Source organism: Paroedura picta, chromosome 5, assembly GCF_049243985.1.
Source record: "Paroedura picta isolate Pp20150507F chromosome 5, Ppicta_v3.0, whole genome shotgun sequence".
Taxonomy (NCBI): Eukaryota; Metazoa; Chordata; class Lepidosauria; order Squamata; family Gekkonidae; genus Paroedura; species Paroedura picta.
Window position 1 is genome coordinate 111580303 of NC_135373.1, and position 27792 is coordinate 111608094.

General features: G+C 44.0%; 2 protein-coding genes across 2 annotated transcripts in view; both read right to left on the reverse strand.

The window, feature by feature from the left end:
* FGD4 (FYVE, RhoGEF and PH domain containing 4) overlaps positions 1-25548 on the reverse strand; it is a 137064-nt gene extending 111516 nt beyond the window's left edge. The window contains exon 1 of the mRNA XM_077339930.1: positions 25267-25548. Coding sequence (XP_077196045.1) covers positions 25267-25441 — 175 coding nt within the window. The 5' untranslated portion in view covers positions 25442-25548. The remainder of the gene's footprint in view (positions 1-25266) is intronic.
* Positions 1-27792, reverse strand: part of BICD1 (BICD cargo adaptor 1) — a 194597-nt gene that overhangs the window by 56561 nt on the left and 110244 nt on the right. The gene's annotated exons all lie outside the window — the stretch shown is intronic.

Below are 27792 nucleotides of genomic sequence, written 5' to 3' on the forward strand. Positions count from 1 at the left end.
TCACCTTGTGGCGAGTCACATAAAAGAAAATCCATACAATAAAATTCAATAAAACCTAATCACAATACCCAAAAACTTAACCGATGGCAAAAAAATCCCATGGCTCTCCTTAAAACAGGAAGGCCCTTGTGAGGGCAGCATGGGGGAATCCAGATGTTTGGTACCAGATGTTCAGGTACCAGTACCAAGGAGGACTCATATCACCTGCTCTAGCACTAGCCCCGACCATAAACCTGACGGAAGAGCTCCATTTTGCAGGCCCTATGGAAAGCAGTAAGCTCAGTAAGTTCAGAATAGAAAGGTAAAGATATCCCCTGTGCAAGCACCAAGTCATGTCTGACCCTTGGGGTGACGCCCTCTAGCGTTTTCTTGGCAGACTCAGTACAGGGTGGTTTGCCATTTCCTTCCCCAGTCATTACCGTTTTACCCTCCAGCAAGCTGGGTACTCATTTTACCAACCTTGGAAGGATCGAAGGCTAAGTCAACCTTGAGCTGGCTGCTGGGATCAAACTCCCAGCCTCATGGACAGACAGCTTCAGCTAGCATTTCTGCTGCCTTATCACTCTGCGCCACAAGAGTACACGTATATTTTGCCACAGGTCAGAAAAGTGTCATATTGATTACAAAACATGAATACTTGTAGTAAACGAAAATCTTGTGCAGCACTTCATTGGTGGGCTGTACTTTCCCCTGCACAAAGATCATCTCCATGTATCAAACTGAGTGTGCAGTTTTTACACTCATACTCTGAATATATTACCTGTAACCAGTTGAATTCATTTCCAAAAGGAACCTGCTTCCAAATAATGTGTTAACAGAGTTTCAATAGAACATTTAAGCATGGGTTTTACATTCAGTAAGATATTACAGTGTTTATTCAGAATTGAGCATCATGCGCTTCCATGCTTCCCCTTTTTATATTTGCAGACTATAAACACAACATCCAAGTAAAGTGGCTAACTGTAAGAAGTGACTGCTGAAAATTATGGTCCCGAAGACCTTTGCCTAATCAAAGTAATAAATTTAACTCACCAGTGAAGCCAGCATGAGAATTTGGTTAGAGAGCAATATATTCATTTTATGGTGCTTAACCTCAACCTGTTTCCCCCTCGCTGACTACATTTCCTGCTTGCATCCTGAACTCTGACACATCTCGAACAGGGCATGCAACGCGTATGTACTGAAAGCCCAGCAGCATCTGACTTCCTTTGTGGCTTTAATGGCTCAAGACAAATTAGCAGCCACACTGCCAAGAGAAGGCCATAATTCCTTCATAACAAAACCAGTATTAGACTCAATGGGCATAATCCTAGACATTATGGGAGCAAACTCAGTAGAGATGCAACACTTGATTCAGTTAACAAGACAGGTGTGTGTATTGGGGGTGGGTTAAATTACAACATAGGGGGCTGGTAGGAATTGGTACATTTCTTTCCCACAATTACTTCCGTGCCAGAAGATAAACAGACAGGAAAAAGCAAATTTAAAGCAGACAAAATGGGCATGTCAAAAGTCCAGCACCTGCTTCTCAGAACCAGGGTGCATAGCAGAGCCTGTCAAACCGCTGAACCTGTGGAGAGAAAGAGCTCTCTCTGCAGGCTTGGTTTGGGGGTGGTGCCGAGTTCGAACCAGGCTGCACAGTAGAACTTGCCACACAGATGACCCTGCAAAGACAGCTTGACTTTGCTCCCTCCCACTTTGAAGCTGGGGGAAGCGAAACGTAGTGAAGCTGGGGGCTTCCAGCCATTTAACTAAACAACTTGGTGATTATGACCATTGGCTGTTAGGCTTAAATGGCTGGTAGCTAAACCTTCTGTTTCGCTTCCCCTTGCACGGAAAGTGGTAGCTGGGGCTTCTGAGTGAAATGCCTTCTGCTAGAGGGGTAGAGCAGCACTGGAAAAGAAGGTGGTTGAACTATTTTTTTATGTGCAAAACGGCTTTGTTTTATAGAAGGAAGCCATGGGAAAGTCAGACAATGTTTTTATTGTTTTGGAAGATCTGGAAATTGACTCAGCTATATTTTAGAGAACAGTACACAGTAAAAACCAAGCATGGACTATACTGCAGTGCATACGTGTTTTTTTCTACTGTCAGTCAGTAACCTTTTATTGGCATAAAATGTATAAGACATATAAAAATAGGGTTTAAAATTTCAACAAAATAATAAAATGGGGTTACATAACCAAACAGATCTTAAATGATTAAATAAACTATAAAAGATAAAATACAAGATAGGCAGCATATTATAAAAACATCTTAGTTAAAACTCTGGCAACTAAAATGGTTATCTCTGGGTCTTTGTCAGAGAGCAGAAATTGCAAGGTCATAGATTTACTTACAGAAGGCTTGTTTCCCAGCAAAGCAACAAAGCTGTCATCCCGACACTGCTCATATAAGGGGCAATCTAACAAAATGTGTGAGACAGAGTCAGGGCAACCAGAACCACACGGACAGAGTCTCGCATGGTATGGGATATGGTGGAATCTTCCCTCTAAGACCTTTGAGGGGAAAGCATTCATTCGTGCCAGGAGAAAAGCTCTTCTCAGGGGTGGGACATCAAGGAGATGCAAATATGTAGGCATAATATTTCTCTGCATAATGATGCCAAAGAATGCTGGTGAGCAGACTCGAGGCTGGGTAGGTATGAGTTCCTGCTGCTCATGATCTAATATTCTCTGTTTAATAATCCGGAAGATACATTTTTCTTCCAGAGGTAGTAGGGAGTTCAGATCGATGCCAATGGAGACTAATTTTTATTCAATAGCCTGGAACCATAGAAATTTAAGAGGGTCACTTTTTAGACAAGTTAAAAGGCTGCCAGTTTCTATTCTAAAAAACAGTCTGACCCAGAATTTAAAAGTAGCTATCCAGGCCCTTGTCTCTACCCTAATTTGGCCAAATTCTGCGCAAATGGCATGGTAGGAGACACAGTTGGGAACCCCTGCAGTTTGCCTATAGAAAGCAGATTGAACACCCTCAATAGATTTATTAAAGGCAGGAACCCATAAGGGGCATCCAAACAGGAGCTGGGACATAACTTTGGCATTAAAAATTTTAATTGCTGCAGGGATAAATTGGTTACCTTTCGCAGAGAAAAAGAACTGTTTTATCAAGGAAGATGAGGATTTGGCCAGATTGATAGCTCGTTGGCAGTGGGAGCTCCATTTCTGGTTATACTGGAAGGTAACACCTAGATACTTAAATGTTTTGACTTGTTCTATTGAAGTGCCTCCAATAGACCAAGTCATTGCATGCCAGCTCTTAGAGAAAACCAAAACTTTTGTTTTACCATAGTTAATTACTAACTTATTATCTTGGCAATATTGGTAAAAGGTGGATAAGTATCGTAAGCCAACCCTTGTGTATGAGAGTATTGTAGTATCGTCGGCATACAACAACAAAGGAATATGCTGGGAACCAAGTTTTGGGGGATGATCATTAATAGGTTCCAGTTTTAACGCTAAATCATTAATGAATAAATTAAACAACAAGGGGGCCAGAATACAGCCTTGCTTAACTCCAATGGTCATTGAGATCTTAGAGGTTAAGTCTCCCTTTGAAGAGTACCGGACTTGGCAGGAGGTGGACACATAAAGTTTTTGGATGAGAAACACAAGTCTCGGTTCCATACCCATTGATCGCAATTTATTCCAGAGCATATCCCTATCTATCTTATCAAAGGCACTTTTAAGGTCTATAAAAGCTGTGTATAGCCTCTTACCATTTTGGGACGTATATTTCTTGGCCAGGCATGAGAGAGTTAAACAATGATCTATAGTAGAGTTACCCTGCAAGAAACCAATCTGTTCAGGATCTATAATTCTTTGAGAGCGAGCCCAATCAGTTAGGCGCCGTTCGAGATGTTTTGCATAAATCTTACCTATAATTGATAATAAACTAATAGGTCTAAAATTATTAGGGTCATTATGGTCACCCTTTTTAAACATGGGAACAATGATTGAATTCAACCAAGAACTTGGGACAATCCCATGTAAGTCAATTAAGGTAAATAAGTTGGCCAAGGGAGGAGCCCACCATTTAGGGTTGTTTTTTAGAAGTTCAGCTGAAAGGGCATCCTGGCCTGGGGCTTTGCCTAACTTAAGGCTCAGAATTAGTTCCTCTACTTCGTCAGGCAAAACTGGGGACCATCTAGGGACATTAGTTGGGATGGAGTCATTCAGCAGATTTTCTTGAGCTGCTGGGACATTAAATAGAGCAGAAAAATGATCAACCCAAACTTGGGGGGCAATAATAAGTTCTAAATTATCAGTCTTCCCCCTCAAGGGTCCTCTTACAGCTGACCAGAATGCTTTGGAATTTTTGGATTTAACAATGTCAAATAGGCGGGCCCAATTATTGTGAGAGTAAAGCCGTTTTTTCTCTCGGATAAGATAATTATACTGTTTTTTTTGTTCAAAGTAACTGTGGATAATAGTCTGATCCTCTGACGATTGGGCCTGTCTAAATAGCTCTCTGTTTTTTTTTTTGAGATATGACATTCTTGGTCAAAGCAGGAGGAATTGCTGCCTTTGTTACAGACTGGTTGTGCTTTAAGGCCGCAAAGGTCAACTATCTGAGAATACAGCTCTACAGCAGTCATAGGTGAGCTTGAGTTAATTAAAGTCTCCCGAAGTTCTATCATTCTTTCAGATTCCAAAAGAGATGTGATCTCTTTCTCCATCTACTGTAAAACAGGCTCTCTTTTTTTCTTGAGGTAGTATGAGCATAAGAAAACACTGTAAAATTCTGTATTACCTCGTTTAGTAATTAAACATTTTACTTGCCTATTGCAATCACTATTAAGCAGCCATAGTATTTATTAAAGGACTTTAATGATAATTTGGAGAAGTGACTTTCCTACACTGACCCCTACTGGCTGAAATGAAGCAGCACAAGCTAAAGATGCCCACCTTCCGACAGTGAAGACAAGGCAACACTAAACAAATCTAGCTAATGATTCCCCCCCCCTTTCCTATATTATTAGGAAACAGCAAACACATAGATCTATAAATATGCAGTACTTCATAGGCATGCAACTATTGGATTTTGAAATGGTATTCATTTTCAGCAGGAATATTTTCTGATTAAAGAAAAATATCTAAAACATGCAGCAAACACTAAAGGTCACATTATTGCACCTGTTATGATAATGTCCTCACACTGTGTCCCTGGTTAACACTTCATCCATGGTCAAATGTCTTATCTCATAAGGGACCGTTTTCTATAGAATAACAGGAACGGAAAGGGTGTTCCATCCCCTTTATTATTGTTCTCACGGGCTGCAGCTGCAGTTACGGCCATCATGCTGCTAGTGGCTGCTGCTGCATCTGCTGGTCCCATACTAACTCTAGCAGACAACATGCATGGCAGCCTGGCCCTAAGGAAGCCCGCCTGGCCTCAACCAGGGCCAGAGCTTTCTCTGTCCTGGCACTTACCTGGTGGAATGAGTTCCTGGAGATCAGGGCCCTTACGGAGCTAAAAAGTTCTGCAGGGCCTACAAAAGGGAGCTCCTCCACCAGGCATTTGGTTGAGACCAGGCACAACCAACAGCGAATAAAGGGCCCCTGCCTCCTCCCTCACCCCAGAAATCCATCAAGGCGTTCCCGCTCCTGGACCTGTTTGTACTATAACTGTTATAATGTTGTACTGTTACCACTGTTGTGTTATCATTATGTTTGGATTGTTTCTTGTATAGTTCTAAGTCCCATGTAAACCGCCCTGAGCCTTCAGGAACAGCGGTACATAAATATGAAAAAGAAAGAAAGAAAGAAGAAGAAGAGTTGGTTCTTATATGCCGCTTTTCCTTATCCGATGGAGGCTCATAGCGGCTTACAACAGACACCCTGTGGGGTGGGTGAGGCTGAGAAAGCCCTGATATCACTGCCCGGTCAGAATACTTTTATCAGTGCCGTGGTAAGCCCAAGGTCACCCAGCTGGTTGCATGTGGGGGAGCACAGAATTGAACCCGGCATGCCAGATTAGAAGTCCACACTCCTAACCACTACACCAAACTGGCTCTCACACCAAACTGGCCGATCCTATTAAACCAGGGTTGCCCAATCAGGTTTCGTGGACTTTAGATCTAAATTCCTTTTGGAATTTGAGGTAGGACAGAGTATTTTATGCCCATATCATGCTTAACTGTACCCACATATGCTTTACTTGCATACTTGTAACTAAAGCAAATATTATAAAGCTTCCAAAGTATCCAGGGCTCCTTCTTTCAATGGGAACTACCTGGGGCAGCAGAGTCTATGATACTTTTCACAGCTCAGAAAAGAGGGGAGCTTTTAACCCTGCAGGTACAAGACCTCATTCCTACAGCTGACCACTGCACTTGTTCTAAATCATGTAAAATTATTAATAGCATTTATATGGACTGAACATTGTACAAATTTTCACACAGCAAAAGGAAGTTGTTGTAAGTACACACTGCTTACAACTGCAGGCAAAGGGATTAGCGTGACTCTTCACTGTTTTTAAATGAGCCAAACCGGTGAGCTCCAATGCTAAAAAAGAATTGTGTATGGTACAACAAAACCTGTGCATTATAATTTCACATCTGACTGATTTGTTGACACTGGGCCAGTACATGGAAATCAGCTTAGCAAATCTCATAACAAGAGCAGAGCGGATTTGATGTTTGCAAAACAGTTGTTTAAAAAAATATCACACCAATTTTACCTGGTTGGAAAAGCCTATTCACTGTTGCCTCTAGCACTTCAGGCACTAGCCTTGCCTACCTGCAATTCAAAATAAGCCGCAGTTTTTGTGTACAGCGGTAGCATTCACAGCAAGGGCACTAGCTAAACAGCCACCGTTTGATTGTGTTGTGTATGCTTCTGTGTCATCATGGACAGGTCAAGCTTCATTTACAATCAACTACAATGGAAACGGTAATGACTGGGGAAGGCACTGGCAAACCACCCCGTATTGAGGCAGGGGAAATACTATCAAGCCTACCGGTTACACATCTAAGGAAAATAATAGAAAACGTAGCACTAAAGTAATCACAGAGCCTCTTGTGGCGCAGAGTAGTAAGGCAGCAGACATGCAGTCTGAAAGCTTTGCGCATGAGGCTGGGAGTTCGATCCCAGCAGCCGGCTCAAGGTTGACTCAGCCTTCCATCCTTCCGAGGTCGGTAAAATGAGTATCCAGCTTGCTGCTGGGGGGTAAACGGTCATGACTGGGGAAGGCACTGGCAAACCACCCCGTATTGAGTCTGCCATGTGAACGCTAGAGGGCGTCACCCCATGTGTCAGACATGACCAGGTGCTTGCACAGGGGATACCTTTACCTATACTGGAAAAACAAGGACATAAGCCTGATTACCAAATGTAGATTAGTTTGATCTATCGTATTTCCAGTAGTCACTTGTGGCTGTGAACGTTGGACAATGAAAAAGTTGGATAGGAAGGGAGCTGATTCGTTTGAACTCTGGCGCAGGAGAAGGCTTCTTTGGATCACATGAACAGCAAAAGTCACAAACAAGGAAATACTAGAGCACATAAAGCTTGATAGATCACTGGATGGTAATACCTATTGCATTGTTCACTGAATGCCCTGTCCCACCAATCATACTGACTCACTCTGCGTTATCCACTTTAAGCTCAACGAGAAAGGCGGGAAAAAAGGAGGGGGGACCCTGGGGAAAAACAGTTCCGTGTTTTTCTGAGCCTTCACATCTCTACCAACAGCTCCTCCCCAAGCTATTCTGGGCATTCCCCAGATGCAGGGGATATTTCAAGGATGCAGTAGGAGAAGGAGGCAGGGAAGTCATGCAGAGGAATCCTTGATGTCAGTTTATGGTATGAGAGGGAGGATATCCTAGAAACAGTATGAAAGCAGCAGCCAAACTCCAGAGTAGTAGGGTAATAGTCTAAAGAGGCCTATGGCCTCGCTCTGTCTTCTTTTCTGGGTTATCAAATTCAAATTCCAAAAACCTTTAATGGCATATAAAACATCACAAGAACAAGGGTAATCCATAATTATAATTATTATCCTCCACCTCCTCTGAGTAAACCTAAAGTATGCTGATGTAAAATCTCTCAACCAGACTGCTCCAATTCGATGAAAATGGTCAACCCATTCTATTGCCCTAGGAAACCGGTGAGATGGCTATAATTTGTAATCTAGTGTTGTGGAGAATCAACACTACTGAGACAAAACATGTTAGAATGTATTAAGAGTTTCTGTTTTGGGGAAATCTGTCCTTTTGGGTTGAGAGGAACAGGAGAGAATTTAACTGGGGGGGGAGGGAGAGAATTCATCCTCTTGGGTTGAACATTCTGCAGTATGAAGTTGCTTTAAAATCTTCATTGCTGCATTCCTGAAACAGAGTAATTAAATAATATTGAGGTTGCATCAGGCTTCATTTGTATCGCATATAGCCTAAAGCAGGGGTAGTCAACCTGTGGTCCTCCAGATGTCCATGGACTACAATTCCCATGAGCCCCTGCCAGCAAATGCTGGCAGGGGCTCATGGGAATTGTAGACCATGGACATCTGGAGGACCACAGGTTGTCTACCCCTGGTCTAAAGCACTTCTTGCCCATAGAGAAACCCACTGAAAACAAGGCGGTTGGAGAGGTGGAATGGGATGCTACACACCCTCAGATTTACATATTTAGCATTCTACTTTTATTTTGATTGGCAAGGTCACAGAGGGACTTAAGCTTGCGTGAGACACAGCTAAGTAGAGGAGAATTTTGGTAAGAAGAAGACCAGACAGAGAGAAAAAAGAAGAGATGTCACTGTGATGAAGAACATTTCTGAGTCCAGTCTCACAGGCCCCATATATAGGGAGCATTAGTTGGATTCTACAGTACCTCTGATGGTCCAATGAGCTTTAGAGTGCATGCACTCTTCCTCAGACTAAAAGGAACAAAGATCATAAGTGTACAGATATATGGCAAAAGTGAATTGTGGCAAATTATGACACAGTTTACTAATTCCCTTATGATCTTTGTTCCATTTAGTCTGAGGAAGAGTGCTTGCACTCAAAAACACACGTCTTGAATAAATCTTTGTTGACCTTAAAGGTGCTAGTGGACTCAATTTTTGTTCTGACTGTACTGATCACTCTAGCAAAAACAATATTCTGTGACAAGACAGAGGTTGTGAAAACAGTCACAATAATCAATACCCCTGCTTATGTCCTCCCCCTCCCCAAATTCAAGCACAAGTGTGGAGGACCTAATAAGAAAAACATCCCTATCAATATTATCAAGGATTCCTTGGCACTAGCCATTTACCTTCTTAAGTTAAAGAACACTGAAGTTCACAGGAATTCAGAAATAATCCCTTCAACCAGGCTAGGAAGCAGTATACAAAACCCAAGGTACTCACTGTTGTACATTACGCCCAAACTAGTGACCATTGTAAGAAATTATAACTTGCTGCAGATGTTACACTCACTTTAGCAACAGGAGACTTTATAATTCCACCCCTCATTTCTCTGCGAAGGAAGTAGATACTGGAACCTTTATTCCAAGGTAATATCTAACTGCCCATTGTTTACTGTTGTATTCAAAAGGGAAAGAAAAGTCACATGCTTGCCTGATAACTAATGCAAGCAGCATTTGGATTCCATTACGTGGCAACCACGGCAGAGACAGGTACAATGAACTGAATCTATCGTAGCAAGAGCAGGAGAACCTTAAAAAAGCTATTCAGCAAAAATACTAATAAGGGAAGCAAAAGCATAACCAGCTTGGTGTAGTGGTTAAGAGCAGTGGCCTCTAATCTGGAGAGCCGGGTTTGATTCCCCGCTCCTCCACACACATCCAGCTGGGTGACCTTTGGCCAGTCACAGTCCTGTTACAGCTGTTCTCACAACGCAGTTCTGTTAAGAGTTCTGAGCCCCACTTACCTCACAAGGTGTCTGTTGTGAGGAAAGGAAGGAAAGGCGATTGTAAGCCACTTTTGAGACTACTTTGGGTAGTGAAAAGTGGGTATAAAAACCAGCTTTTAAATCAGCCATTTTCAGTGGGGGGGCCAATATGGCCCCCTGGGGCGCCCTGGCACATTTGAAGTGGGCCATGAAAAATGTGAGGAGTCCAAAGTGTTTATGAGGGCCCTGAACTGATGACACATATAACATCATTAATTGTTAGAAAGTTCAACCTTTGTCAAGGGAAAGAAAAATAAGTCAGGTAATGTGTGCCTTTGTGTAGGCTGGAATCAATGCATTGGGGGGGGGGATGAACACACATGCTTCTCTTGGTCAAATGTTCTAGAACTCTCTCTTGCATATATATAAGGCAAGGTAGAATCATAGAGTGGGAAGGGACCTCAGGGTCATCTAGTCCAGGGGTAGTCAACCTGTGGTCCTCCAGATGTTCATGAACTACAATTCCCATGAGCCCCTGCCAGAGTTTGCTGGCAGAGGCTCATGGGAATTGTAGTTCATGAACATCTGGAGGACCACAGGTTGACTACCCCTGATCTAGTCCAACCGCCTGAAGAATGCAAGAAATTCATAACTACCTGCCCACCACAGTAACTCCAGTCCCATGCCCAGATGAGTCCCGTCCTCCCAAAACCAGAATCCCTGGTCAGTCTGGCCTGGAAGAAATTAACTTTCTGTTTCCAAAGTGGCGATCAGTATTTCCCTGGGCATGCAAGAAAGGGCCACAAGAGCCAAGTACTAGCACAGTCCTTTCTGCCCACCTGTTGACAATCTGCCTAAGATTGTACATTGAATATAGTCAGTTCACTCTTACCTTCTTCTTTTTTTAGCCTAGCTCATTGTGCAGACTGCCAGCCTACTGCTGGGGTCTCTGGGACCTGAGTAGGGCTCCTAAAAGGGCTGTGGCCAAAAAAGGTTGAGAATGGCTGTTTTAAACTCTTTAGAATATATTACCTATAAAATACAACAACATATTATAAACTGATTAGGGTCCAAGCCTGTTGCATTCAGGAATACAACGGGCGCTAGATTGGGGGGGGGGGGGGGTGGAAAAACTCTGTGGATGGCCTCTCCCTTCTCCCTGGAAAGCCTACAACCCCCTGGGAAGGGAACTCATTAGCAGGGGCAGCTCTCATGTGGCAGGGATATGCAGCCTCCGAGCCTCAGAGGGAAGGAGGCAGGGGTTGTCAGGGGTTGGGGACAGAAGGTGATTGGCTAGCCACTGGATAGGCAGGGTAGCTGATTGGAGGCACTCAGGGGTGGGGTGGAATTCACTGTCAGAGTAGTTAGTTCAACAGTGGAATCAGCAAGTGTCCAGACATCTTAGAAAGCTAGGGCAGTCGTGAACTAACTGATGTAATGCTGGAGTTTCATCTTTAGGATCTGGCCTTCTAAGGAGCAGTCAGGGCTGATCTCCTCTAGGACTGACCGGTTTGTTCGCCTTGCAGTCCAAGGGACTCGCAAGAGTCTTCTCCAGCACCAGAGTTCAAAAGCCTCAATTCTTTGACGCTCGGCCTTCTTTATGGTCCAACTTCCACAGCCATACATTGCAGCTGGGAAGACCATAGCCTTGACTAAACGCACTTTTGTTGGCAGGGTGATGTCTCTGCTTTTTAGGATGCTGTCTAGATTTGCCATAGCTTTCCTCCCCAGGAGCAAGCGTCTTTGAATTTCTTTGCTGCAGTCCCCATCTGCAGTGATCTTGGAGCCCAGGAAAATAAAATCTGTCACTACCTACATTTCCTAGTGTAGTCCTTGAGGTCCAAATCCATGACAGTGATGCCATGCAAACCCTACAATTCATCAAGGCAAATGCAGCCCAGCCAAAAACCTCTCTTATGTTTTCTTGCCTGCCTGGAACTGTCAGAGAAAACATATTGCCAAGAATCTGACTGACATGCTGCTGCAATGGCTTACAGTCTACTTGGCTTACTGTGAACAAGTATGCTATCAGTTCACACACCTCAAAATAGCCCAAGACTCCCAGAAAGTTATTTTAATTGTGCAGTACGAGACCTGAATAAGCAAATCTACTAAAGTCTGAGTATACTGGAGTCATTACTTACAAGTACACAAGGGTTTTGACAAATGTAAACAGAACCTTTTTGTAATAGAAACCACCCCCACCACCCCCAGAAGGCCCATACCCCTTCAGTCTAGTCTGTTGCTCCTCCAATTTAAACTGTTATCACTTCTATGTATATATAAATCACTACAGGCTTGGGGCTTTAGGTATTTATACCCTGCTTTTCTTCCCAATGACGCCTTCATTTAACCTCACAACCACATTGGAAGGTTAGGCTGAGACAGAGCAGCATAAAGGTCCCACAGAAAGTTATTACTCATATCAATTCTGCATTAAAATATCTGTTGGTTTTTTAACCATCTGCCTATCTTGTGGAAGTTAACCAAGGATCAACAGGAATGTCCTAGTTATAGCTAAAGGTAAAGGTATCCCCTGTGCAAGCACCGGGTCATGTCTGACCCTTGGGGTGACGCCCTCTAGCGTTTTCACAGCAGACTCAATACGGGGTGGTTTGCCAGTGTCTTCCCCAGTCATTACGGTTTACCCCCCAGCAAACTGGGTACTCATTTTACCGACCTCGGAAGGATGGAAGGCTGAGTCAACCTTGAGCCGGCTGCTGGGATTGAACTCCCAGCCTCATGGGCAGACAGCTTCAGACAGCAAAGCGCTGCCTTACCACTCTGTGCCACAAGAGGCTCAGAAGACTTGTATTAGAAGACTTGGGGAAATAAATGCCCACCTCCTGAAAATCACTGGACTGGGGACATTTCAACTTTATCCACTTTGAATGCATGGCACACAGACTACAATTGCGTATAGATTTTTTAACAGAAACTCATGTAGATAGCCCCTGTTATGTTTCTTGCTACCGTACATCTCCCCCTCCTTTTAAAAAACTTTCTCCCCTCCTTTTTTTTTTGCTGTCATTGTCCCCCCAAATTCTTTTGTAAAACTTTTGTTAGAAAGACAGCAAGCTTCCACGGCAAAGTGGATCCAAACCTGGGTCTTCCAGATCATAGTCCAGGGCCTATTCTGCATGCAATAGATAATGCACTTTCAATGCACTTTAGAAGTAGTTTTTCCTGTTCCGCACAGGAAAATCCAGGTGCCAAAGCACACTGAAAGTGCATTATCCTATGAGTGCAGAATGGGCCCTACACTCTAACTGCTATACTACATTGGTTCTAAATCCCCATCAGATCACAGAATGATCATATGATCACTGGGTCACGCCACACAGGATTAAGAAGTGTAAAAAGTTTCTAGATAAATTCTGGAGACATCGCTTCAAGCAAACGGGCTAGTTCTCTTCGAATTCTTACTTTGCACTAGAAGGCTGACAGAAAGCAAATATCATCGGTCAGATCTTAATTGTGCCATATTCTATCACCAAATGCTTTTGCCTTTAGAACTGTGACATTCTGAGAAATCAGACAGGTTACCCTTATCACAAAAATGCTAATGAGTCTCTGTTAGCATAAAACAGATTTAAAGGAGACACAAGTATGAGTCACTTCAAAGTGCTGTGTGGCACTACTGCTTTAGCCATAATAGAGAACACATCACATTTTTATATTTAAAAGACCTGCATTCATGTACGAACAGTATCCTTAAAATTCAATTTGTAGTCATGATGGATCTCATGAAAGTGAAGCCATGTACTAATGGGAACAACACATGAGTTGGAGAAGAAGGGGGAGATTTCCTAGAACAAAGGCTTGGAAGCCAATTGAGCTGACATTTTGCTCTTTGTTCAACTGAGATGGTGAGATTCCGAAATCTAATTCCATTCTATCTCTTTCTACCTCTTCCATAGGCAGCAGGCAACATTTTAAATTGATATCCTTTTTCATAGCTTTTGCAGGTAATTTTCAGTAAGACGGCCATTATATTGTTCTGCAGGAGAATGGTTAGATTCAACTCCAGTAGCATCTTAGAGACCAAGAAGAATTTCTGGGCTGAAGAGGGACACAAAAATTCTCATCTAATTCTCATCTAATGCTAATTTTCTGTCCTCAAGCATCTCTCCTCTTCTCTGCTCAAGCTGATTACAATATGCATTGTACTTTGGTGTCCTTTACAAGTTCTTTATAACACCCCTCCCACCTTCAGACTAGGATAAAAGACCTCAATTCCTTCTCTGCTTACGTCTGACAAAGGCAGCCTTGACTCTTGAAAGCTCATACCAGGGTTTCTCAACTAGGATTTTACGAAACCCTGGGGTTTCTTGACAGCCCAGGGAGGGTTTCCCAAATGGGTGGGAGTTAATTGTTTTTAATATATATTTTTAATTAGTTAAACATTTATGAGGTGATATGACCTGCCCTCCCCTCCAGGGGCCAATGATGGATCTGAAGGGTATGGGAAGGTTTTAATCAAACTGGGGAAGGGTAATCCATATAAATAAATGCAAGATGCAGGGGGTGGGGGGGGAGATAGTATATCAGTAATTTCCACAGTCCCTTATTATTTTTTAAGTATAAAGACTCAACTTCTCCCACAATGATATATTAAAGAGGAGTTCCTTCCTTCTCAAGAAAAGCTTTGTATAGAGAACAAAACTGAAGAAGTGCTTGAACCAAATGGGTGGGTTTTGTTAGTCTAACCTTGTTCTGAATTAGCAACAAGGTTTGCCTCAAAAATCTACTATCATGACCAAGCCAAGATTTCCCTTGCAACACCCAAGCCTGAGCTGTAGCCATAGATAACGTGGTTAAGAGTTGACAACATTTGAGCCACCGGTAACAAAAGTACATATTTAGTTCAAGCTGCAAAATTTGCATTCTTCTGAACATTTTGTGACAAATGTATCTTGTGTTTTATTATATCTTTTGGGATTTGTGATAAGATATTAGCTGCATTTTGTAGAAAGACGGGATACATAAATAAGAACATAAGAAGAGCCCTGCAGGGTCAGGGCAACAGGTCATCTACTCCTGCCTCTGACCAACAACAGGGCATAGAGGCCAAGGTCTTCCCCTGATGTTGCTTCCAGACTCTGGGATTCAGAGGTTTAGTGCCTCTCAGTCACCATGACTAGTAACCACTGATGGGCCTATCCTCCATGAATCTAATTCCCCTTTTAAAGCTGTCCATCACTACATCCTCCGGCAGCAATTTCCATGTTTCAATCACCCTCTGCATAAAATAGTACAGAATTCCGAGAACCTGCAAGCCAATCACTACACTGGGCATTTGTTTAAACTCGAACAAAGCAAAAATTAACATTCTCGTTTCTGACCTGATGAGCTTCAAAGTTCTGATGACTCCCAGCCTCCATAGCTTTTTTGTGGGGGAGGGTGCTGTTTGAATGGTTTGCCCTTAAAAACCGATGGATCCAACTCGTTTCCAGATCTCCTTGGAGACATGCAGCCAGTGCTGCCAGCCGTCATACTGAAGACCACGTAGGGAGATGGATTATTAAGCTGCTCCAGGGAATTGGCAAAAGGCCCCCTGGTTGCCCATTCCTGCTGTTTAGATTCTGTGCATCAAGGCGGCTTCAAAAGCAATATCCATGTATTACATTCAGACAGCAAGAATGCAGAGAACTAACCCTGGAATCATCTTCCCAAGAGCCACACAGAGACAATTCTGAAATATGTATTATGAGTTTTGACTTGGGCAACTTTGCACTATGGAAAACCATCGGCCATCCGCTATGAATTTACTTGGCAGTCTTAAAGAAGTCATTCTCCATTTCACCCTCTCCCACGCAAACAGTTACTTACAATACGGGATAATACGGTTCATGCTTCCCTGACATTTTTTGATAATTATTTTAACTAATCTCGATTGTAGGTCCACAGTTTCCATTTATTGCTCCCTATTATCTCGGTAAGCCTTTGGAACGGTTGTACTAGAAAAATGAACCGCGAGTCGCTTTTTAAATACAGACAACTGTTTATTCTGTTCTGCTACAGTTAGCCCAGAAGCTGTTTCCAATGAAACTTTCTCTGCTCCCAAACACACCGAACTGATTTGCAGAACATGTTATTCTACCAAACACACAACCGTGCATTTGAGGGAAGGATTTTGTTTTTAAAGCTTTGAAACATAGCACAATTTTATCCAAATTGCTTGGTGATAAATAAGGCAACATAAAAAGGAAATAAGAACTGGCTGGGGGAATAAAACATAGGAAAACCAGCGGTAGCAAGACCACACATTACTTGTGTGGGAACTGCTTAAAACTGCTTCCATTAATTAAGCTAATCTGGCTCTCATCATCAGCCGTGAGTCATGTATAAGCAGCAGCAGCCCTGGCTGGAGGTACATTTAAAAACCTATCTGGTCAATTCGATAACATTCTATGGGTGCAGCACAGCCTTTGCTGTAAACAGGGCAGATTCCTCTAAATCAGGTCTGACCAGGTGCTTCAGTTGTTGGGAAGGTGCACAATACAGACACAATTAAGTACTTCGAGATGTCACTGGTTCCTGTGAGTCAGACAGTGCCTGATTTTGGCTGAATCATACTCTATTGATAAATCCAATCAATGGCAATCAGCTTTAAAAGCTTATTCACATCCCTTGCTGACCATCCACCAACTTTATAGTCCACGGAACTTTTTATTCCATGGTTACCAGTACCTGATACATCATCCGAACTATGATGCGTGAGCGGTGTCATTGTAAGACAAACAATGAATCATAGCATGGAGATTTCTTTTCCTGAAAGGAACTGCTTAAATGTGCCTACTTGGTCTTAGATTCAGCTAGCTGCCTATTAAACTATGAAGAAATTATGCTAATGCATTAAGAACTCATAAAAAGCTTGTCAAGTACTAAAATTTCAGAAGCAGAAAGCTTCCTTGCTTCGAAGAACCCAAGACTGATAAAACGGAGATCTTTGCCGCAAGAGAAAGTCAATTTTGGAAACTGAAGAAAGTTAACCTCTTTTTCATTGTGAGCAATACAAATGATTCCTTGTTGTGGGATTCATGAGCTCCATATCTTCACCAGGTAGATTTTTCTTCATCTAGCACTTTAGGTACTACAAAACATGACAGAGTAAATGTTATTTCTTTTTTCTTCCTTACGCTGCACGCGTACTGCTGCAGAATATGTATGCAGTTTGGTTACAAGTGCAGACTTCTAATCTGGCGAGCTGGGTTTGATTCTGCAGTCTCCCACATGCTATCAGCTGGGTGACCTTGGGCTCACCACGGCACTGATAAAGTTGTTCCAACTGAGCAGTGATATCAGGGCTCTCTCAGCCTCACCTCCCTCACAGGGTGTTTGTGGAAGGCGACTGTAAGCTGCTTTGGGTAGAGAAAAGCAGCATATAAGAACCAACTCTTCTTCTTCTACAACGCTTTATAAAATAATTTATTTACAAGGTCTCCCAGGTATTGCACATCTGCACACATGACATCTAAAGGGTGGAATATCTGCTTGATGCGCGGAAGGTCCCAGGTTCAATCCCTGGTATCTCCAGCTAAAAGATTTGGTAGTAGGCCTGAGACCAAGGAGAGCTGCTGCCAATCTAAGTGGCCAATACTGACTTTGATGGACTAATCATTTAATTCTATATATGGCGTTTTCACATGCTCAGACAACCGATATTTCATAGTTGCCTGCATTAATCAATCTTCATATATTTCCACATGACATACTCAGCGGCAAATTATTCATTAACATGGTACAAGCAACAACAATGCAGTGGTGGCAATTAATTCTAGGAGGACAGTTTGTGCCTAAAGGTATTTTATTCCATTCATTGCAAAAGAAGAAAATCCAACAGCAGAACAATGTATTTAGTTCAAAGCATTTAGTTCTCATATCCTAAGACACTATAGTTTAAACTATTTGATCTACCAAAACATCTGAGAAAGTGTACAGCAACAAGAAAGCCCGGAAGCAAAAAAGGAAAAGATGTGGTCTTTTCTTTAAATAAAAAAAGAAGATTTTCCCATGCCTCAGAAAACACTGAACTGGATACATATTGCCTTGTATCCCCTTTAGTGAGGAAGCTGCAATAGTTGAAGATGTTGTAGATCTCGTAAAAGAATGACATGATGCTTAGCAAAAAGACCACCAGGGCCAATTCCGCACAGGCGGAAAACACCAGGGTGGTGTCAGTATAGACCTGGGGCTAATCCCCGGGTCTACATAATGTCACTGCCAAGCTGGTGTGCTCCCGGGCCTAGAGCATGTTGGGCCACATTCCCTTTTGGCCAGTGGGACCTGTCCCATGGCAGGCCTGTGTGGATGGGAAAAGCTGGGTCTCCAGGCTGGTTCTCCAGGCTCCTCCCTGCCCTACGGAGGATAGCAGGGGTCAAAAAATGCCTTGGGACAGCTTCAGGGCAACTAATGACACCACATGGTGGATGAGAGCTTCTTATTTTGCAGGAAGGTGGGATTGCGTTCCTACACAATCCAACTTTACTGTAAAATAAACTCCCCCACCCCACTGCCCTACCTTTCTGCCATGGCTGTGTCCTCTGGGAGGACACAGAAAGCTACAGAACATGCAATTCCATAGCAATGTACTGGCAGCAGCCCATAGTGCTGGTGTGAAATAGACCCAGAAGAATTTTTTTGTATTCTGCACACACAAAAAAGGCTGATTGGATCCTATGTTTTCTGCTGGCAGAAGATATGTATGTAACTTTATTTATACCCTACTTTTCTCCCCAATTGGGGACCCAAAGCAACATACAATGTTCTCTTTGCCATTTCACCATGAGTGGTGGGTTAACTTGAGAATGACTGAAAGGCAGAATGGAGATCCAGCCTGATGACCTTCATGCTTTTCTACAACTCTATCCATTATACCACACCAGCATTTCCACCAGGAGAAAGGGGGGTGGGGCAGTTTTCACAAATTCTTTCCCTCCAGAGCAAACTCTGTGTTGATTTCATTCCCAGTCAATCCCAAAAGGGCACAGCTGGCTGTACTGGGCAGCTGGAGAGTGAAGAAATTCCTTCCTTGATCACTTTTCCACTTATACCGGATAGAATCTAACCCAGAGTACTCATCTGAAAAGTGTACTTTGAAACCGGCTTTTTGATTACAGTCCACAAACACTAGTGATTAACCAAAGTCTACACCACTGCATCTCCTCCTACATAAGCTTATCAAAACAGATTAGCCATTGAACTAGGGCCACTGAAGGCATAACCTACCGGAAGCATAACAAACAAGAAATCTCTCCCTTCACGACCAACCTCTCTACAAACAAGCCCTTCATATCCTTCTCTGCCCTGATTCAGCATCATGTGAGAGGACAGGTCAACTCAGTGCTTCTAAATGTCACTGTGTCTTATGTACCCAAAACAGTCTTCTCAATTTTATAGGGAGAGAGAGAGAAAAAGTGACACTTCCTTTTCTACTACTGAGGCGCTATGTGGCAGGAAGCCACAATTAAAGACCTAGGGGGTAAGCACCTGCAGATTCTTGGGAAACTTGTTAACAAATGATTTGGTCAAGACCTAATCCAATCTGTTATGCTATCAAGTCTTTGGCATCTGTAACAGGGATTCAGTCAGGAGGAAACAGAAGTGAAGAAAGCCCTAGAAACCGACAGCACGTGGATGCAAATACAATTCACATGGCACAAGTCAACCAATCTGAGGTCTTGCTTGGCGTAGTGGTTAGGATCGGTGACCTCTAATCTGGCGAGCCAGGTTCGATTCTGCACTCCCCCACATGCAGCCAGCTGGGTGACCTTGGGCTCACCACAGCACTGATAAAACTGTTCTGAAAGGGCAGTGATATCAGGGCTCTCTCAGCCTCACCCACCCCACAGGGTGTCTGTTGTGGGGAGAAGAAAGGGAAGGTGATTGTAAGCTGCTTTGAGAGTCCTTCGGGTAGAGAAAAGTGGCATATAAGAACCAACTCTTCTTCAGTAATCTCAGGGCTCTCTCAGCCTCACCTCCTTCACAGGGTGTCTGTTGTAGAGAAAAGCGGCATATAAGAACCAACTCTTCTTCTTCTTCTTGATAGCCTGAATCTCATGCAGTCACCTTGAATGTAGTACCGTACCTTTGTGGCACATATTAAGGAACAAATTTGTAAGCCCCCTTCTGCTGGGCTTCCAGGAGGCTCCCATGGCCGTCACAAGACTCCTCTCAGCAATGCCACCCCTTTCTCTCATGACCACCAAAAACAAACTCAGTAACTCGGACAGCCTGCCACCAACCCCTCTGAGAATATCTCCTGCTGCACAGAGCTGTATTCAGTATCTTTAGAGGCTCCTCTAGTTGCTGCTGCTCTTGTAAAAGCAAGAGCAGAGCAATCTATTGCAACTTCAAGCTACCACGCTCCAGGTAAGGCCACTGCCCCTCCCTGTTACCACATTTAAGACAGCAGGATTATCTAGGTCCAGCATTTTTCCAGAGAACTGGCATGTCCTGCTCATGCATTCAGGCTGAGCAAGGGAATAAAGAAAGGGGGAAGCATGCAGTTCCCTTTCCCTATGCTCAGAACTTATCATAAAATGTTTTAATTAGGACCGGCTAGCTTTGCTTGAAGGTGTAGCAGTTTAAAGTTCAACATTACCTTCATTCTCATGGTTGAGATGTCTCTCTATGGTCCCTTGCCGAGAGGATGAGATGGATTCCTTAAAACCACAGTTTAACCCTGCATGGCATGTGACTCCCAGAAGCTGTAGAAGAAAGCTGCTTCCTTGTGTAATGTGTAAGTATACTAAAACTCTCCTCTTCCAATACGTACCATGTTAGTCCCTAGTTTTCTGCAAACAGAACCGCAGTTGGAAAAGAAGTTACTATAAATAGTTGTAACTAAAATCCATAAATCAGTGCCAATATCTATTTATACAGATTACAGAATACCCATGAGAATAATCTGTAATGCCTCGCAAGCTATTCAATACTCCAGATTAAGTGCTGCTGCCGTTGAGAAAATTTTCCAGCCTCCAGCAATGACTTAAATAATTGACATATTTTCAAACGCCTTGCATGAGACAAATATTTGCAATTATGCATGCTACATTTATGCTCAGCCAAGCTGGCCAACTTCTCAGCATCTGATTTGCCTTTCCCAAACAGAAAAAAGGGAACTGTATAGTACATAGCAAGCACTTTATCTCACTTTTACCAAGCCTGAATTAGCTCAACTTTACTACTGTAGAGCTCCAAAAATAATCTTGTTTGCAGTACAAAGTTCAGTAACTTCCTTTGCTCCGTCCTGAAAACCTTATGTACTCAACGGATTCATACCATATTTTCTTAGGGCACACCATGACTGGGAGCTACTTCCTGCAGCTACCTCCAAAGCTTCTGACAACACTATAGTAATCTCAGCCATCTGCACTGATATCACCTTTCCCACATAAACAGAGACAAAAGCCAGTCTTGCTGCAGGATGCAACACATTTGTAGCTGTCCTGGAAACGGGTACGCAAATGACCAAAAGAGCCAAGTACACAGTTTCGGAAGGAAGTAGAGAAGAGAAGCTGGGAAAAGTGCTTTTCCTGTGGGACTTCCAAAACAGAAGACCAAAAGGAAGAGATCTGAAATGCATTTCCTGTTGATAGCTTCAGCACCACCCAGCAAGTGGGCAGTTACGCTAATAGCTAGTTCAACCAAAGCATCACATTAGCCATGGCAGAAATTAATCTATTGCTATGATTGCAGGAAAGATTTCCTGGGGGCTATGGGCCTTAGTGCACCATTTACTATTGGAAGGAACCAAACAGGATACTTTAACATCCAGAAAATATTTATGCTAAACGGGCTTCCATATTATTACGGGTTATAAGTATATTTCATGGCTATATAGAATCCTAACTTCAATTGCTGAAGAAGACGAAGAAGAAGAAGAAGAGTTGATTCTCATATGCCACTTTTCTCTACCCGAAGAAGGCTCAAAGCGGCTTACAGTCGCCTTCCCTTTCCTCTCCCCACAACAGACACCCTGCGAGGGAGGTGAGGCTGAGAGAGCCCTGATATTACTGAAGAAGAAGAAGAATTGGTTCTTATATGCCACTTTAAGAAGGACGTAGATAAAATTGAAAGGGTACAGAGGAGAGCGACGAAGATGATCTGGGGCCAAGGGACCAAGCCCTATGAAGATAGGTTGAGGGACTTGGGAATGTTCAGCCTGGAGAAAAGGAGGTTGAGAGGGGACATGATAGCCCTCTTTAAGTATTTGAAAGGTTGTCACTTGAAGGAAGGCAGGATGCTGTTTCCGATAGCTGCAGAGGAAAGGACATGCAGTAATGGGTATAAACTACAAGTACAACGATATAGGCTAGATCAGCGGTCCCCAACCTTCTTGTAGTTGGGGACCGCCTCCGAGGGTGGGAGAGAGCCGGCAGCCCGGCCACAGCAGCTGCATGTAAACGCGCACGCGCAGTTGCTGTGCATGTGCATTTTCGCCACTAGGTGGCGCTAACACGCATGCGCAGAACAGCCGCACATGTGCGTTTCCGCCAGCAGGGGGCGCAAACACGCATGCGCGGTGGCTCCGCATGTGCGTGTTTGCGTCGCTGGCGTGCCAGCGGCCGCGCCTGCCTCTTCCCCCCTCTTGCTGCGGGGGGAGGGGAAGGCAGCCGCGGCCGCTGGCGGCCCGGTACCATGGCCTTAACAGCCCGGTACCGGGCCGCGGACCGGGGGTTGGAGACCTCTGGGCTAGATATTAGGGGGGGATATTCACAGTCAGAATAGTTCAGCAGTGGAATAGGCTGCCTAAGAAGGTGGTGAGCTCCCCCTCACTGGCAGTCTTCAAGCAAAGGTTGGATACACACTTTTTTTGGATGCTTTAGGATGCTTAGGGCTAATCCTGCGTTGAGCAGGGGGTTGGAGTAGATGGCCTGTATGGCCCCTTCCAACTCCATGATTCTATGATTCTGTGATTCGTTTCTCTACCCAAAGGAGTGTCTCAGAGTGGCTTACATTCACCTTCCCTTTCCTCCCCCTACAACAGATACCCTGTGAGGGAGGTGAGGCTGAGAGAGCCCTAATATTACTGAAGAAGAAGAAGAGTTGGTTCTTATATGCCACTTTTCTCTACCCAAAGGAATCTCAAAGTGGGTTACATTCACCTTCCTTTTCCTCTCCCTACAACATACCCTCTTGGAGGGAGGTGAGGCTGAGAGAGCCCTGATATGACTGTTTGGTCATAACAGCCTTATCAGTGCTGTGGTGAGCCCAAGGTCACCCAGTGGGCTGCATGCGGGGGATCGTGGAATCAAACCGAGCTCACCAGATTAGAAGTCCATGCTCCTAACCATTATATCAAGCAGGTCCTATGGTAAGGTGACACCATTGACCGGGGGGGGGGGTTCTTTATTAAAAATTTGGTCTATATGGAGCAACAAAAAGTTTCATAGAACACATAGAACGCAAAAATAATATTGTAATATATATTTTTACATTTCAACATAAGTACAATTTGCCAGGTACCCCCAGATGTCCCTCCAAAAGTGGGACAATCTGGTCACCTTATCCTATGGGCACCTGCCGAGTGTTTTTAGAAGCTGGGCAGAGTCAAGTAGGGTGTTTGCCCAGCAAGGCTTTTGGAGATTTGATTGGCTGCACAGATTTTTTTAAACTTGAAGGATTATGAATCTGTGACCGAAGGTAAGCTACGTAAAAACCATTTTGTGGCTAGCTCCACCTCCTGGAGCAGCTATTTTACTTCAGCGCCAAACGTGCTGTGTCAGAATTCAAAAGGTGCCCACAGACTCAAAAAGGATGGTCCTACACTCTAAAACAACTATAGTTTTAATAAAACCGATTTTCATCTAAAACTAGAAACCCCAAACATGGTCTCCAGACATGGAAATTTCCTATATTAAACAAAGCCTGGAGTGCACTTGGCCAGCCTCATTGTCTTTGCTACACAAACAACACATTTGGAAGTTTGGTAAACAATCCTGTTAACAAGGCATGAGATCCAATGCAAAACCCCTGTCCATTGAATAAGGACTCAGGCAACCAGCAGGAAACTTAGCACCATAGTTCTTATATTCCCTTTCTTCTCCCCACAACAGACACCCTGTGAGGGAGGTGAGGCTGAGAGAGCCCTGATATTACTGAAGAAGAAGAGTTGATTCTTATATGCTGCTTTTCTCTACCCAAAGGAGTCTCAAAGCGGCTTACAATCGCCTTCCCTTTCCTCTCCCCACAACAGACACCCTGTAAGGGGGGTTAAGCTAAGAGAGCCCTGATATTACTGAAGAAGGAGAGTTGATTCTTATATGCCACTTCTCTCTACCAGAAGTCTCAAAGTGACTTACAATCACCTTCTTTCCTCTCTCCACAACAGACACCCTGTGAGGTAGGTGAAGCTGAGAGAGCCCTGATATTCCTGCTGGGTCAGAATAGTTTTATCAGTGCCGTGGCAAGCCCAAGGCCACCCAGCTGGCTGCATGTGGGAGAGTGTGGAATCAAACCCAGTTTGCCAGATTAGAAGTCTGCACTCCTAACCACTACACCAAACTGGCTCTTCTTTGCCTACCATTTGCCTAGCATGACGGAAAGTTATACGAGCTCAGATCTCACTCCTTGATTCTAAAAAGGCTGTTCACCCAAGCAAAGCCGGAGAGCACATTAGACTTGAAGGCTGTAATCTTAAGCAGCCTCACTCCGTAGGAGGCAAATTCCATTGCACGGAGCAAAAATTACTGCAAACAAAGTTTTACACGCTTCACTTGGGCATGGCTAAGGGAAGCCCTCGAGTTCAGTTTCAAGTGACAAAGAATTAAACATCCTCTTCCATATGCCCCATTAAGACTAATGGGGCTTGGCACCCGATGAATCGCACCAGTGTTCCCAAGCAAGCCTCTGCAAGGCTTTTTCCAGCACAAGACATTTCAGCTATTGACAACATCAGAAAACAAGAAATCAAAGCGAAAGCCTCTACAGGGGGGAGGCAAGCAGACAAAGCATAAATCTGAGCCCACAATCCACAACTGGTCGATTCCAACAACTGGACCCTTAAATATCCATCAGTTGCCAGCTCCGGGTTGGGAAATACCTGGAGACTTTGGGGGTGGAGCCGGGAGTGGGCAGGATTTGGGGCAGGGAGGGAACACAGTGGAGCATAATTCTACGGAGTCCACCCTCCCAAGGAGCCATTTTCTCCACCTGGTCTCTGTCACCTGGAGATGAGCTGTAAAACCAGGGGATCCCCTAAGACAGGGATAGTCAACCTGTGGTCCTCCAGATGTCCATGGACTACAATTCCCATGAGCCCCTGCCAGCGTTCGCTGGCAGGGGCTCATGGGAATTGTAGTCCATGGACATCTGGAGGACCACAGGTTGACTATCCCTGCCCTAAGACACTTCCTTGCCTTGCTGAGGCAGCTCTCCCTCCCGCTTCCCCCAAAGCCCCGGAGTTGGGGGAGAAGCCCGAGTAGTACCTGCCGCCTCCCTCGCCGCTTCTCTCCTCCACTCCGGGCGACGCTGAGGGGAAGCGCCTGCGCCCCCCTGGGTGCCGACGGCGGCGGCGAAGACCAGCGCGGAGGGGCGCAGGCTGGGGTTGGATTTCCTCCGGATGGCCATGCGCCTGAAGTTGACGCTCTCCGGCCCGTTCATTTTCCTCGCCTTCCTCGGGAGTCGCGCGGCTGCCCCAGCGGAGAGCGACGTCCGTGTGGTCCCGCCTAGAGGCGCCACCGTCCCTCCTCCCCGGGCGGCCTGTGGCTGCTCGCGCCTGGCGCTGCTCCAAAAAAAGGCGCCTCACCTGGCTGGTCTGGCCCTGGGGCGCAGCCTCACGCAGGCGCCGTGCGGGCCTCGCCTGTCAGGTGAGAACCAAGTTGGAGTCCAGGGGCAACCTGAAGTTTTTCAAAGGCTAAGCTTTTGTGCGCGCGCGCTTCTTCGGGTACCGACGAAGTTTTATTCGAAGGATAAATGTTTGTGTCAGTTTCCTCAGTTAGCAATTACGTTTATTCAAGGTATACGTTTTGTGTTTGTGTGTACGCACACTGAGTTGAATACTATAAAGATCCAATCGTCATTGGTTATTTTAAAGTATATTTTAAATATTGATTTTAACACCCCAAAGTTCTTGCACTGTCAGACTTTTTAATCTCTTATATTATTACTCTTTCTTTCTTTCTTTCTTTCTTTCTTTCTTTCTTTCTTTCTTTCTTTCTTTCTTTCTTTCTTTCTTTCTTTCTTTCTTTCTTTCTTTCTTTCTTTTTGAACAGCTTCAGTTTCCAATTACAGGTGTATCTGAATTTTGGTCTGAATGACCGTAATGTGAAGATTGATTGATTGATTGATTGACTGATTGTGCATGCACACTTCCTCAGATACAATGTCACCAAATGTCAAACCTCCCTTCTCAGATGTCAGTAGAAGTGGAGATTTCTGCATCCAGATCAGGAAATGAGAACAGCGTGGTCAAGAATGCTTGTAAAGGGGTCAAAGATGCTAGGTATATTGTAATCAGTTTGATTAAGGCGGGGAGAGGGAATGCTCAGTGGCAGAAAATTAACATGTGTCCTAAGATAAGGATCCTGCATCTTTATGCTTGCAAGACTAAACCTCCTACCAACGTCAGTGACTAAAAGTCACTACGCTAAAATTCCATATGCAAACAGACTTTGTACATGCTCTTCCAAGAAACCTGAATCAGTTGAACACATTCTGCTCTTTTGTGAGCAGCACAACAACCTTAGAGAATGGTCCATATATCCTCTCATGAAGGAGAACAAGATTCACGATCCCTCGACAATAGTCTTATCGGATCATAACTCTCAAGTAAACGAAGGTATTGCAAAATTCCCCCATTGGCTTTTCTCCAAACAAACTGGGAATAAAAATACCCTATCTTTGACACAAATGCGTTGCTTTAGTTATGCCAATAAAGGTGTTTTGACTTTGATCCTGAGTCCCTGTTCAGCCCTGGGGGGAGGCCCATTGTGAATTAACTCAGATTCATCAGCCTCCTTGTAATTTCCTTTTGAAATTTATTTTTTATCAGAACTGCCACTCTTAGGCTAAGAAATGGAATAACCTGGAGGATTAAAATGTGCTCCCATTAAAAAGTTCTTTCTAGATCTCTGACACTGGCTCGCCAGTAGTTCAGACAGAAGTCTTTCTTAACCTAACCTACTACTTTATCCTTTGAATTGAAGGATCTTCTGCCTGCAAAAGGAGATATTCTGAGGTGGGGGGAAGGGGTCCTCCCCTCAGTTTGGTGAGAGGGTGCTGAGGTGGTAAGTTGAAATGGACCACTTTATACTGCAGATTATCACATTTTGGAATGAATCTTCTTAAACTCCTGGGGAAAAGCGCCTCAAAAATAGAAGTACAGCCTTTCTCCTTGTTTTGTTCAGGTGGGTAACCTGAACATCACAGGCATCTTCATAGAATAATAGAGTTTCAAGGGACCTCAAGGGTCATCTAGTCCAACCCCCTGCACTGTGCAGGACACTGTGCAGGACACTCACAACCCTATTGCTTATCCACTGTCATCTGCCACCCTCTTGAGCCTTCACAGAATCAGCCTCTCCGTCAGATGGCTATCCAGCCTGTTTAAAAATATCCAAAAATTGAGAACCCACCACCTCCTGAGGAAGCTTAAGAACTTAATTTTAAAAACTGTGTGCATGCAAAAGCTAATTCTGAGAATAAAACTTTGACAAGAAACCTTGACCAATATGGCTACTAATTTTTGAACTCGTTCCTTAAAGGGAGAAAAAAGTGTTCTGTTCGGGGTTTTGTTTGCTTATACTGTGTATTGTTCATTTAAAAGAGCCAGCTTGGTTAGTGGTTAGGAGTGCTGACTTCTAATCTGGCAAGTCGGGTTTGATTCTGCACTCCTCCACATGCAACCAGCTGGGTGACCTTGGGCTCTCTACAGCACTAATAAGGCTGTTTTGGCTGAGCAGTAATATCAGGGCTCTCTCAGCCTCACCCACCTCACAGGGTGTTTGTTGTGG